Source organism: Grammomys surdaster, unplaced genomic scaffold (genome assembly GCF_004785775.1).
Source record: "Grammomys surdaster isolate TR1022 unplaced genomic scaffold, NIH_TR_1.0 126391, whole genome shotgun sequence".
Taxonomy (NCBI): domain Eukaryota; kingdom Metazoa; phylum Chordata; class Mammalia; order Rodentia; family Muridae; genus Grammomys; species Grammomys surdaster.
This window is the reverse complement of record NW_021621185.1, coordinates 15,969,062-15,983,675: the sequence shown is the minus strand read 5'-3', so window position 1 is coordinate 15,983,675 and position 14,614 is coordinate 15,969,062. Positions and strand designations below refer to the sequence as shown.

Genomic DNA, 14,614 nt, shown 5'->3' with positions numbered 1-14,614 from the left:
GTTTATCTTAAGTTTTATGTACTGTTTCTTCCATTGAAGATTAAAGTCACATGGCTAGCTTTCTTGTTTGTGAGATAAGGTCTTGCTGTGTAGCCTTGGCTAGACTTGAATGTATATAGACCAGGCTGGCCTCAGACTCTTGGATGCTGGGATTAAACACAAGTGCATCTCAAGGCCCTGCACGTGGCATTTTTAAGCAGTCGGCTTAATTAGGTAAGAGGGAACAAGGCTTAGCATATTTGATAGTGATAATAAAGGAGTTGGGGACAGTTGTTTAAAAGATATTGACAGGCACAAGTATTCTAGTTTGTTTGTTTGTTTTATCCATGACTTTTGGATAAAATCAAAAAAGAGCCAAATAAATAACATTCTGTTAAAGGAAGAAATAACTAAGCATTTGTTGGCAGATTAATTTAATACAGTTTACTCATTCAATAACTTTGATATCTTAGAGATACCCCGGACAAGTCATCCTTAAGTCAACCAGATTACGAGTGGCTCATTCAAGAAGAAAAAGCACAGCAAGTCCTGTGCCCTGTGAGGAGCAGTGTGACTCTCTACCAGCAGTGCTACAGGGGGAGGAGAAACCAGAGGTGGGAGAAGGAGGAAGCCGCCTTGGGTCTTCACAGACAGCAGAACCCCGGAGCCTTGTCCAACTTGAAGACACTTCATCAGTCCGACTTGAATCCTCATTACCTCCTCATGCTGTCAGCTCTGAACTGCCTCCTCCCGAGTCAGCTCCACTGTTGACTAGTAGTCACCCCAAACCGTGTTCTCTTACTATAGCTCCTCTCCCACCCCCTCTTCCTCCAACACCTCCTCCTCCTCCTCCACCGCCTCCACCTCCACCTCCACCTCCACCTCTGCCTGTTGTAAAGGACAGTGGGGCCACCACCACTGCAGAGACACTGGAGAAAGATGTACTCAGGATGGAGGGCAGTGAGAAGAGCATCCCGAAGTCAGCCAGTGCTCCCTCCGCACACCTCTTCGATAGCAGCCAGCTGCTGAGTGCCCGGAAAAGGCTGCGAAAGACTGCAGAGGGTTTGCAGAGGAGGAGAGGTGAGTGAGCTGGACCCAGCTGACTCTGCAGTGAAGTGAGCACGGGGAAGGAGCTTTCCATTGAATTCTGTGTTACGCAGCTTAAAATACAATTTTTGAACATTATTTGATAGCAAACAAGCATTCATGGTCACAGCAGAGGAGAATTCTTATATTTTTGGTTGTGAGCCTAACCTTTAACGGCTGAGCCATCTCTCCAGCCCAGAGGAGAATTCTGTGATACTCACAGCAGCAGGTGTTTACAAACATGTACCCTCTCTTGATGTTATGCGATGTTAGCCATGTTCCTGAAGTAGCCTCTCATGTGACATTTGATTAAGTAGCACCTTTTGTGGCTAGGTTAAGAAAAGGTGTGAAGCCATTGGAGAGCCATCTATTTGGTCACAGTTTAGTAGTGAAGACTTAAGAGTGATCTTCATATAAAAAGACAAAGAACAGGAGGTTATATGTGTAAGTCAGCACATGGCCAATATGCATAATAAAGCTATTTCTAAACACATTTCCCTTACCTTTGAGGGACTTTGTGTTTACATAGGAGCAAATAATATAGAGCAACTTACAATATTACATATTGATCTGAGAATATTCTGTGAAGTCTTTCACAAGACAATCTGAATAGAATCTCACATGTGAAATAACGGGAAAAGTGCACTGACAGTGAACCAACATTAAATTGTGTGTATATGGGGGGGTGTATGGGAGTGTGTTGAGGTCAAAGAGTCAACTTTTAATATTGTTCTCAGTTGTTGTTGCCTTACTTATTGAGACAGTTTCTCGTTGAACCTGGAGCTTACCATTTCAGATTGACTATCTGGCCAATAACCTGCTTCCACCCCATCAGGCTCCACCCGTGTCCTTGCATCTCCCAAGTGCTGGGGTTATAAGTGTGCACAGCTCTGTCCAGCTTCTATATGGATGTTGGGTTTCTGAAGTTAGAGCCTCGTCTTGGGCACAGCAAGGACTTTACCCAATGAGCATCTCCCAATATTAAATTTTTTTAAAAAAGAAAAAGAAATCTGTTGGATTTGTTGTTGGTACAGTGGGAGGTCTCACATGTCCTATCAAGACCTGTCCTATTCAGTGTGCACTGGAAGTCACACAGGTTGACTTTTAAGTGCAATAATCCTCACTGTTTTATCTCTTTTTCCAAAGTGAGTTCACCCATGGACGAAGTGTTAGCATCCTTGAAGCGTGGTAGTTTTCATCTGAAAAAGGTTGAACAGCGGACCCTGCCTCCTTTTCCTGATGAAGATGATAGTAATAATATTTTGGCACAGATAAGGAAAGGGGTAAAATTGAAGAAGGTTCAGAAAGAAGTTTTGAGAGAATCCTTCACACTTCTGCCTGATACGGACCCTCTGACACGGAGTATCCATGAAGCTCTAAGAAGAATTAAAGAAGCATCTCCAGAGTCAGAAGATGAGGAGGAGGCTTTGCCTTGCACAGACTGGGAGAACTAGCAGGTACATGGCCTGTCGTCTCTAGTAACCAGCTGGGTGGCTTTTACCTGGCTGAGGAGCTCCAGCATTTCTTGTGTCTATGGCTTGTTCATCATACATAGCTCCATTGTAGCATGGGTAATAAGTGAATTCCAGGTTTTAACTCTAAAACGTTGTTACTCAGTTCAGTGTCTATTTTTTAAATCCTGTCCCTTTATACAACAGTCCCTCTTGTGACTAATCATCTGTATTTCTAGTGTATTACTGTTATAGTTCTTTTCTCTCCTATATGTGCCTTTTGTATCCAAGCTGGTCTAGAATTCCTTGTGATTCTCTTGCCATCATGGTATGTATTACATGGTACAGCCAGTAAAGTGTTTTGTTATTTATTTCTGTTTTTAATTTTGTGTGTGTGTGTGTGTGTGTGTGTGTATGTGTGTTGGGGCCTGGTTTATGTACATGTATGCAGTACCCACAGAGACCAGAAAAGACCTTAGAGATGGAGTTACAGGCAGTTGTGAGCCCTCTGACTGTGGTCTGGAATCTAGAGCACTTAATCATTAAGGCATCTCTCCAGCTCTAGAAAGCACCTTTAAAACACTTACAGCTGTGTGGTTTTTTCTAACTTGCTCATTAAAAATATCTACAGTGTAGTTATATTCCAAGTAAAGAAGCAGTATTATTTTTTTAATCTTGACCAGAAAAGCCTTTTTAACTGAACTACTTAAGTTAGGCTTACTTAGTTTTGATCCTTTCTTAGCTGCCCATGAAGGAGTTTTCTCAGTCTAGAAAATTGTCTGGAGTCTAGGAGTTGTCTGGTTATATAGCTTTCTAAATATACAACAGTCATACTGTTGTTCTTTACTGTATATAGTAAACATTATAATATTATATATTTATATAATTGTATATAATATACATTAATAATATATACATTATATATAATATACATTAATAAATGTTATAAACAACTTGAATCCTGTGTATAGTTTAATTGGTTATACGCATGCATCATAATACTTGCAGTCTGCTGCTTGCTTGCTTAGCCCAGGCCCTCCCCTCCCCTCCCCCACTTCCTTGTGAGATGGGAGCTCACCTTGTAGCTTTAGCTGGTCTGGCTCTAGATATATAGATCAGGCTAGTCTTCACCTCCCTTCTCAGCTGCCTCTATCTTCATGAGTTCTGGGATTAAAGGTGTATGTTACCAAGCTCTGTTGTTGTGTATTGAAAGCTAATTATGAAATGATTAGCACAAATTACAGTATGCTAAAAGAATAGTGATTATGGCATATAAGTTAGTTATGTAGTTAAAGCATTGACAGTTGTGTCAGCTGAAATAAGATAACCTGTGCAAAATGTCCAAAGCGTGGAACATTCTACTCTGAATTCTGTTCTCTGATAGACTCCACGGTATTTACCCAAACAGGAAGACTTAAGCAGACTTGGTTGTACTGTTCTGCAATACCTCGGCAGTGTTCATGAGGATTATGACTCTCAGGCCAGCCTTTAGTACATACCAAAACTCCATCTCCAAAACAGACAAGCAAACATTCTGTTTAGAGGGGATATATACAAGACAGGTTTTTGTTTTTTGTTTGTTTGTTTGTTTTTTAACCTGGGTGTGGTAGCGCACACGTTTAGTCCCAGCATTCAGAGGCAGAGGAAGGATCTCTGAGTTCATTTTCACCCAGCCTGGTCTACATAGTGATCTCCAAGAGAGTGAAGAAGTGAAGCATTCAAACAAAGCATTACCACTAAAAGGATTTTTACTGGTTCCTTTTGGACCTAGAGGTCCATTAGGAAAACCCCTATCCCTGCAGCCTCATCATTAGCTTGTGCCTCAAGCTTACACAGGGCTAAAATCATATTCTCTATAATATGTGAGTGTGCGGTACCTTCTCCCTGTGTTTTTCCTTATTGCTGTTACATGCAGAGGCCCTAATATTCAACCATTTTGCTTATATATATATGTGTGTACATTATACTGTACTTTGCTTATATATGTGTACATTATATTGTACTTTATGGAAAAGACTGGCATTCATTTTCTTTTAAGAAACATAGAGGAATATATAGGTATCAGTGTTTCTAATTAGTGTGTTGATATTCAGAGACTCAGGTTGTCTTCCTAGGGTCTTTTCCACAGTAGATGTTTGCATATCACTGCCCTTTTTATCATCCTTGTTCCTGTGGTATCTCCTGTGGCTTCTCGTGCTGTTGGCATGTGTGTCTCAGGCAGTCAGCACTGAGTGGTTAATTGTCAGCATTTCCATGCTTGTCTTCTCCCATCACACCAGGTCTTGGCTGACACGGAGGACAGGGCAGGGCCTCGGCATTTTGTCTAATTCAGCTGAGGTGATTTATGTGTCTGGGCACTGAGTGTCAGAACACTTTGTGAAGGTGTGCGAGGGGCAGATGTGTGGTCTGTACACCTGTAGAGTTCCTTTTGAAAGATGATGTTGCTCTGCCCCATCCTACCACAAGGCTTCCCAGAGACAGCCATGGCTAACAGTGTCCTGAAGTAGCTTTCTAAACATGAGACAGTTATAGACTTTATGACAGGGTTCTAATTTGTCTCCTGTAGGGTCTTTCTCAGACTTCTAAAGCATAACAGTACAAAGAAAACCGGGCACATATGTCATTCTAAGAAAGCTGCTGGTAGTCCTTTCTAAAGGGAAAGGGGCATACGAGAAATTGATCCTAATAATTTTTATTTGACAGGGGCTACAGCAATACCTTTTAGTATGCAGTTGACATAAAATTGTGAAATAGTTTATCCCTCTCCACTTAGCCTTTTCGGTATTAAGGCCCCCGAACTTTTAAGTTTTGATTCAGATGCTATTTTTATGTTGTATTTCCTGCTCTGTGAAATATCCTATCAAAATAAAAATATGCTTATTGGAAAAATACTTTGTTTGAGACTTTTAGTCTAAAAACTAGCTATTTTCTGAGTCATACTAGCTGTGTTTCAGATACTCAGTGCCCATGTATAACTTCATTAGTAGAAAATGCAGAAGTGTAATACGGAAACATGTTGCTTGTTCATGTATGTATAAAGAATGGTTTTTATCCTTCTCCTAATAGGTCAGTTGATAAAACCTGTCTGCCTCTATTGAAGTTTAAAGACAACCATTTAATAGGTCCTACTCTTCTAAGAGGAACAGAAATGAAAGTGAATCAAACACTCAATAGTGATCAGAATTTGTATTAAATGACTTTTATTCTTACTACTTTAAGAATACAATCATCATGGGGCTGGAGAGATGGCTCAACCATTAAGATCATGGCTGCTTTTCCAGAAGCCCTGTGTAGAATTCCCAGTACGAGTGCGGCACTCAGAGGTAACCTCAGCACAGGGGTCTGATACCTCTTCTGGCCTGCACAGGCTCTGAATGCACATGGTGCACATACATACTCAGGCAAATACTCATACACAGAAAATGAAATCTAACTTAAAATCTAAGTATTCATTGAAGATATTTCTAAGAGTATGAGAAAACAGACTTGTCCTACATTTAAGAGGCATTTTGTTCTAATGTTGTATTATTTTGTTTGCAAACAGGTGACTTAACAGAGAGAAGAAAAATACCCATGGATGAAGACTGGCTCTGATTCTTTTGGGGGAAAAGTTTAAGCTCTTGGTCCCACAATTGGATTCTACTAGGTCCTGAGTGTATTGACAACGCAGTGTGAAAAAGGGAAGCAGAGGGGAGGTCACTACTGCCCAGTCACTGTCACGGAGAGTGCAGTGTTCCTGACTGCAGTGAGAACACGCCTCCTGGAGACGGCCGTTTCTTACACACCCTCCTCCCATCTGCCTACTCATAGTCTCACAGTGACCAGTTACATCACTACGAATTCAAGAGGACTGGCTTGGCAGAGTTGTGCTGTGCGAGCTGTTTTGGGATCCATCTTTCAGTGACTGAGAAGATACTTGCTGAAGCACAGCTGCCTCCACATCAGTTTATAGAAAAGAGTGACATGCTAAAGAAGGCACTTATCAAGGTAGTTATAGTCAGGAATTAAAAAAAAAAAAAAAAACAAACCATGAAATGCACTTAAAATTTCCACATTATTCATCTCCAGAGGAGATGTTCAGTATCTGAGAAGCCAATGGAGGTATACCTATTAATGTGTGCACCAAAACATGACACATTTAACAAGGCATATTTTTAAGAGGCCACAGTCTTACATTTTGTAAGAGTTTGAAGTTAAAATTTCCATGCTTTTAAAATAGCATTTCATAATTCTGAATTTAGAATAGTTTGAATTTTATGTGCATCCCGTTTGTGAGAAGCAATGCTTTGTAATTTGATAATGTTGTTTTTAGTCTTTTTGTTTGAACTACTGCTTGATTACTCTATAACTCATGACTTTCCTATTGAGAATCAAGAATCAGGATTCAACAGTAGGGATACAAATGACAACACCTTGTATCATGCACCAGTGTAGGTTTTAGCGTTGTGCTCCGTGGTGAGGGGCGTGTGTTCAGTACAGGGCCAGCAGGCAGGCAGCCCCGGAAGCCTCCAGCTGGCATATCACTTTTTTATTCTGTGGATAGAACTTTAGAGAACATTTGTTGCTGTCACTAAATCTTTCAACTTACAAGTGTAGATCCAGTGCTGACTTGACTGTATCGTAAAGGGTCCATTTATGAATGGGGCCAACACAGATTGTCAATGGATTATGTGGACATGCATGAAGGCAGATATGCTGGACTCAGTTTACAGTACATTGTACTATGTGCTAATGATGAAGACAGGTCTTGGCTTTATATGGAGGAATTGAAATACCAAAAAGAACTTCATTCCTAGAAAGTTCTTCCCCAGTGTTGCCCAGAAACTTCCCTGAAGCAAAGCCTCTCAGTGTCTGCCATTGTTTGCCTCCAGGAACATGGCTTCCTCCTTGTCACTTTTAAGAGATGTTTTCCTTTAAATTAATTATGAAAAAGATTCTTGTAACGGGTTATAGAAAACCAAATCTTTGCACTTAAAATACTCATGTTTGCAGGTGAGACCGGGAGCTCACGCAGCACTTACTTTATATATTGGTTTTAGTCCAAGCATAATTCACACATCTTGTTGCAACAAGCGAAACAGCTCTCTGATAGACAAGCCTCATTCCTAGATGACCTGTGTGTCCTTTATACCCGAAGTAAAGCACCAAATGTGTCTAACCCGGAGAGTCATTGGCTAGAGAAAAATATGTGAAAAGCTTCAAAGCTTACAAACTTTCTAAAAGTCACCCATCATTTATATCTGTGTAATATTTACAGATCTATCTATCCATCCATGCATTGTATATCCAGGTTCTTTATTTATTTACTTTTGAGACCAGGTCCTGCTGTGTAGCCCTGGCTGGCCTGGAATTTGCTGTGCAGACCATGCTTAGATTTGCAGCAGTCTTCTTGTGTCTGCCTCTCTTACAGGTATGTACCAAGATGCCTGGGTCCATTTTGTTGGTGGTGTTTTGTTTTTTTTAAAGATTCGCTTTAAAAAATTATTTTAATAATGTCTAACTATGTACACAGAGGCTCTAGCTTGGTTACTGGGAACCAAACTTGGGTCTTCTGAAGGAACAGCACATGCTCTTAATCCCTGAGCCATCTCTCCAGTCCCATTTAAAAAAAAACTTCAGGAAAATGTGGAATATACTTTTTAACAAAAGCCAGTATGTTGTAGTCAGTTTTAGCACCAGATGCCTGGGCTTTGTAGGTGGGGATGGACTGGGACAGTGAGAAGCTCTCAGCACATCCCAACAATCCACAATTACAGCACGGAGCCTTCAGCCTGTTTTCCAGTAAATGGTCTTCTCCCAACATCGGCCTCGGGATTCTTGTTCTTGTACTGGAGTGTGGCTCAGTAGTAGGTACAAGACTTTGTGTTCCATCTCCAGCATTGCTTCTTAATCCTTAAGAAAAGACTGTTACTTCATAAACTCAACACACATTGGAGTTATTCATGATAATACAAATAAATAACTAGTATACATGTGTTCCTCAGATCACCAGATAAGCCATCATTAAAGTGATTTTAGGACCCCAGGAATGATAATAAACACGATGTGTTTTTCTCCCATCTTACTTTCATAGACACCTCATAAAGCACAGACATTTTGCTTAATTTTAGATGCAATCAGCAGACCAGAAGTGACGCTCTGGTCCTCACAGTTCATCCCTGTATGTAGTTGTCAGGGCATTCAGCCAGTGTTTCCATTCCCAGTGTACTTAAGTTAGCCTTCCACGGTGTCCTTGATCCACAGACACTGCTTGTCTGTGCTGTTCCCAAGTATTTTATACTGAAGTTGAGAAAGTAGGAGGAACTTGGGAAGCTTAATCTAGCATTATTCTTCATACTTGAATGTCAATTTCAAATATTTCCCTGATAAAACCAAAATTATGTATAGTAGCCAATGTACTATGTATAGAAAAGGTATCTCTAGATTAAAAGTCCTAATTGTTTTTTAGCAGTAAGACATTGCTGGAGAATAAGGACTTTTAGGGGCTAAGCAATGACCTTATTTAAAGAGTGCTTTATACAGGAGTATGAAGTTCATGAGACAGCATAAAAACAATCATTCCTTAGGTGTTCATTGTGCACTTAAAACTTTCTTGCAAAATTCTTTTTTTCCTTCGTGAGATAGGGTTTCTGTATGTAGCCCTGGCTGTCCTGGAACTCCCGCTGTAGATCAGGCTGGCCTCAAACTCAGGGATTTGCCTGCCTCTGCCTCCTGAGTACTGGAACTAAAGGCATATATCACTACACCTGTTGAAAAATCCATGTTTAAAAAGATACTGGTGTGGTATAGACTTTCCTATAGTGAACACTTTGTTGACTCTACAGTGTGTGTGTTCAGAGGGTTCTCTTCTATAAATACGAATGTAGAACAATCCTTGGTGTGACAGTATGTCCTAGAATGTGGTAAGTTACGTGGTGTGCTGCAGACACCACACACTAAGAGTTAGAATCCAGTAGGATGCAGCGTGACAGCACCCACATGGCATGAGGGCTCGTACCTTGATGCAGTTGTATTCTCTAGACTCCCTCCCTGAGAAATCTTTTTGGAGTTCATTCACAGAATATGTTCTATTTATTTAAACCAATGCTTTTAGCCCATCTTTGTAATACACTCATCAACAGAAATCCACCTGCATAGTGAGTTTCGGTCTTTAATGGGCCTATCAGGGAGTTTTGAGCTTTCTTACATTTTACCAGGTAAAATAATTAAAAGATCCTGAACAACTTCAGGACATTTCAAACAATTGCAGACAGCTTAAGATGCAAGCATTTGACAGGGGAAGCAGAGACCTTTAATTTTTCCTCATCTTTGCACTGAATATGAATGACTCTATAAAGCTACATGCGCGTATTGAACATTTGATTTGTGCTTGGTGTTGCCAGTGACCATCAAGACTGTAGACTGAAGAGGCCTGAGAAAGCAGAAGCACCTTACTTCTGAGCATACTGCGTTCACGTCTTACTACTGAAGTAGTAGTTAGGCCTGAACTTTTTGTTAAAGCACATTAAAATCTTGCCTAATTGCTCTGAAATATGAGGCAATGGCATTTTTATCCTATAAATATATGTAACTTAAAAGGTTTTTCTAGAAAATGAGTTTATTTCATTATCTAAACTGTGTGTAAACAGAAGCTTTTAAAAACAGGAGGCAGTCCTGATCCAGAGAGAGAGAGAGAGAGAGAGAGAGAGAGAGAGAGAGAGAGAGAGAAACACTAAATGTTCCCTGACTTATGTTAAAGATGTTCTTATTTTAAATTTTTTGTTTTGCCCACAGTAAATGTACAATTTGGCATTTGTATGATTTAATGGAATGAGTCCCAAGTTTATAAATGCACCCTCTCTTCAAAGCACATTTATTGGGCCACTAAGACGCATGTACAGAAAATCCCTTTGAGGCTGTTGTGCTAAAGTGTTCATGAATGCTGCTTCACACCGACCCTCATTTGTTTTGAGAGGAAGGGGAAGTTTCTTTTGTGCTTGTTTTTGTAGATTTGGTTACAGTTAACAGTGGCCCAGTTTGGGGCATTGGAAGTATGTAGGAAAGACCTTGAAATGTTTAAAAACGAAAGGTGTGGGTATTAAGAGTTGAGTTTTAACCGGAGAAAACATTTTTACTTGCATGTTGTATAGTTAACTGTCAAGGGGTGTAATGCTGCATTTTAGGTTTCTCCATGCAAATTCCATTGTCTTTCCTCTGAAGTCTTTGCAATTACCCGTGGCATTTCCCTTTTGTGTGGTTTCCCCTTCATTTGTGTGATGTAACAAGGGTTGTATCCTGTAACAGTTTCTCACAATGTCTTTGACACAATCCCCCCTGCCTTGTTGAATCTCTCTCTGTACTGTATGCACTGCCCAGTGTGAAATCATAATATGTAGTTTATTGAGAAATGGAAGGCTGCAGATTATTTTGCATGAGTAAAACCCACTGGGGCTAAAGAAACTGACACTTTCTACCAGTTTTTGGGTAAATGAAGATTACAATGGCAGACTGACTCACCATTACTAGCTTCATGCAATGTTATAAAGGCAAAACACTATGCACTGTGCTTGGCTTTACAGATGGCTTTCCCATCACAACATTAGTGGATTGTCCACAGCATACTATAAATGCCATCTCTTGCAAATTTATATACGTAAATATGCTCAATTAACACTCAAGTATTAAAAGCATAAGGAAACTACTTAAGCAGGCATTTGTAGCAATACTATGAAATCTCCAATCACTGTTTTGACTGTCGCCTTCTGCTCCTTAGTGCAGCCTTTCTGCATCGTAGTTGCTGCCTTTTTACAATTCACACTCCTGTTGTCAGAGTTAAGGACTTGCTCACCCAGTGTTGCACTTACCTTTCTTATTGTACATGCAATGTAACAACACACAGTTTTGGTGCTTAACAATATTCCTTTTTTTTTCTTTAATAAAGGATATTTATTTGAATTAACTTGATTTTGTTGGTTTAAATATTATCACCAGTAAGTCTTTTTATTTTAAAATGGAGCATAGCAATACTGTACAATTTTAATATGTTTTACTAGTTACTTCTTGTACTAATACCTTGACAAGAGGCAACTTAGGGAGGGAGCTTATTTTGGCTTAGAGTTCAGGACAAGTCCGCCATGGCATGGTCAGGAAACAGAGCCTCCTGTGTTCAGCTTGCCTTCACCTCTCCATTCAGCCCAGGTAACCATGGGATGATGTTCACATGTTCACTGAAGGTTTTTCTTCTTCAGTTACTCCTTTCCAAAAACACTTTCAGAGGTTATTTCCAGTGCTGTGTTTCCATGGTGATTCTGAGTACAGTAAAGTTGATGATTCAAGATTAACCGTTACAATTATGTAGAACCTGATTCGTGGACTATCCACCCCTGAACTGTTCTTCCCTGAGTGCTGTTGTCAAGGCAGCTTTACCTGTACTGTTTGTACACATGTACAGAGCTTGAACATGTTTTCCCAAACTCGGAGAATTTTAAATGTCTTCATTTCAGGAGTTAATTCATGATTATCTAAATTGAAAGAGATTATCTTCATACTTGGAAATAGCTAACTAGAGGCCAGGACATACTGGCCAGTTTCTGTCATAATAGTAGCAGAACGGGTAAAATCTACTTCCCAAGGGGATGGAACTTGGATTGACAACAAATATTTTTATGTAATTGAATGCCAGATTATGTCAGAATTTGGATTAGGAGTCTGAGGCAGAAGATAAGAGGTTAGCTGCCTGGGGTACAGCCCTGCACAGGGCCCTGTGGTTCTGAGGTCAAGTGTGTCCACTTGACAGCAACTCCCCGAATAAAGGATCATTTTCATGCTGAAACAAAGACCCAGATTTCTCATAGTCCAGGTTTTCCAGTCATTCACATTCTTCTCTTCACTATTTTGTCTCCCACAGTCTAGGCTGTGACCCTCTTTTCAGATATAGGCAATACAGGGCTCAGTTCTATTATCTTTAAGCTGAGATACAACTCTACAACTCCCCTAAACTGTCAGAAGAGGCGGCCATAGTGTTCTGCGCCCCAACATCTGGAAGGTTTTCTTACCTGCTCTGACTTACTTTCTTGTTTACTTCTTGTTACCTAAGGTTTGGAAATACCTGGATACAGTACCTCCCACTCCCCAGCTCATACTAGCCTTATGAGCATTAAACTTGGGCTCTCGTAACGGCTGAGCCGGAAAACTAACTCACTCTTTCCCATTACTCAGTAACTCTGGATAGGTGGTTTTCTTGTGGCCTGTGACTCTTCAGCTCACTAGCACTCTGTGTCCAGCTGTGTACTGAATTCTTCGTTTGGTTCTCTGATCCTGTCCACTGTTTCCCACCTTGCACTGTTGCTCTTGGACCTTTCAATCTCTGCCCACATCTGTCTTACCAAAGTCTTACCAAAGTTACCAGAGTCTCTGGCATCCTGTTTGGCATGAAGCCATCCTCCTGTCTCGATCTTCATCTTTCAGCTGTTCTGTGGCACTGGCTTCCTTCCACATGGTCTCTCCACTGTAATTGCCTCTGCATACATCTGTAGAGTGGTCGAGCCATGCTCCCCTGCGGTGCATTCTGTGAACTCCAGGAGACTGACTTCGCCTCTGCCATCTGCTCCTCTGCTTCCTGAACTTTCTGTAGACTTTTACTTCTGGAGCTCTAAGCAAAGCCTCTCTTCCTAACATTGTCTGTGCCCTCCACACCCCCAGTACATACACAGTGTGAGCAACTTTGCATGTCTCATTCATATATCTGTGTCTTAAACCTTTGTATCTGAGCTCATGTTCTCACTTGGAGGTGTTTGATGTGAAGGGAAGGCATCACTAGCAATAGTTTGGGTTCAAGGAACTTGCTTACGCTCTTCCTGTCATTGCCTCGTGAGTGTTGAGGTTACAGATCCATGCTACCATGCCTGATTTTTATGTGGAGTACACAGAGGTCTTAGGCAAAGTGAGCTCATTAGGCTGGGCCCTAGCCCAGTATTACCAGTGCTTGTTCACAGTAAGAAAGCTGTTGACAAACTGAAATCCTCCCCTTGCTGCCTTCACCAGGAGCCAGCCCTGCAGGCACCCTGACTTTGCACTTCCAGAACTGAGATGCAAAGCCATCAGCCTGTGACAGCTGGATCCAGCAGCCCTAGCAAACCATGATAGCATCTATCAGGTTTCTACCATGGTGTCCCCTCAGGACCTTGGTCTTTTCTCAGGTCTGTCCCATTACCTGAGTCAGTCTGTGATGAGTCAAACTAACTAGCTGTCTCATTGAGTGCCCCTGCATTTGCTGATGCAGTTGCTTTCAGATGAACCAGGTAACTAACTGTACCCACTGGATGAAAAGCACTAACATGGGTCTCCTGCCTGGGGCATGGCCCTCTGCTCTGTCAAGTGGAACTTCTCTGAGGTGACAGACTAGGACAGCATGGCGGTTTCATCTTCTGTTACAAGCTAGACAAAGTGAGAAAAGATAGGGAGTAGACACTTGACTGGGGTGGCTGTTTGCAGAATCAAAAGTATCCCCACAACAGTTCTGTTGAACTTTATAAATACTTCAATATTACCAATTTTTGGAGAGAGTTAAAAAAAAAGCACTTAAAAATGCCAAGAGAAATGAGAGGAAAACCAGTACAGCACCCACAAAAACAGTTAGCCTTCTTAGTAACTAGAGTTTACACTGAATCCCAAGACACACACTCATAAATGGTTATACTTTAATTACAAGTGTAGACATGGACATACACTACTGACAGTGCTATAAATAGGTACTACTGTGGAAAACTACAAGACATCCACAAAGACAGGGCATGATGCTCTCCTGAGACATAAGTTGTGGGTATGTGTGCACCCAAATCAGGAGACAAGTGTGCTAGTGGTAGCCATCTGTAATAGCCAACAACTAAAGAAAAAATGTCCTGTCAGCAGGTAAGTGAACAAAGTATTCCTAAAACATGAATGTACTCAGTGGGGGACAGCAAGGGAAAGGAGTCTAGCTTAAGACAGCAATTTGGGCCAATCCCACAAGGAGCAATGCCTCCGATGGTTGTTTGTAAAAGGTTTAGAAACCTGTTTGATTAGGTCTATGCATTTTAAAAATAAGTATTGCATAACATGTCTTTAAAAATGTTTTTAGG

At 40.9% G+C, this 14,614-nt stretch overlaps 1 protein-coding gene across 1 annotated transcript in view; it reads left to right on the top strand.

Annotated features, from left to right (window-relative positions):
- The window catches only part of Jmy (junction mediating and regulatory protein, p53 cofactor), a 72,615-nt gene extending 61,161 nt beyond the window's left edge, over nucleotides 1–11,454 (top strand). The window contains exons 9-11 of the mRNA XM_028760179.1: nucleotides 453–1,059; nucleotides 2,212–2,522; nucleotides 6,061–11,454. Of these exons, the coding sequence (XP_028616012.1) occupies nucleotides 453–1,059; nucleotides 2,212–2,519 (915 nt within the window). The 3' untranslated portion in view covers nucleotides 2,520–2,522; nucleotides 6,061–11,454. The remainder of the gene's footprint in view (nucleotides 1–452; nucleotides 1,060–2,211; nucleotides 2,523–6,060) is intronic.
- The last annotated feature ends 3,160 nt before the right edge of the window (nucleotides 11,455–14,614 follow it).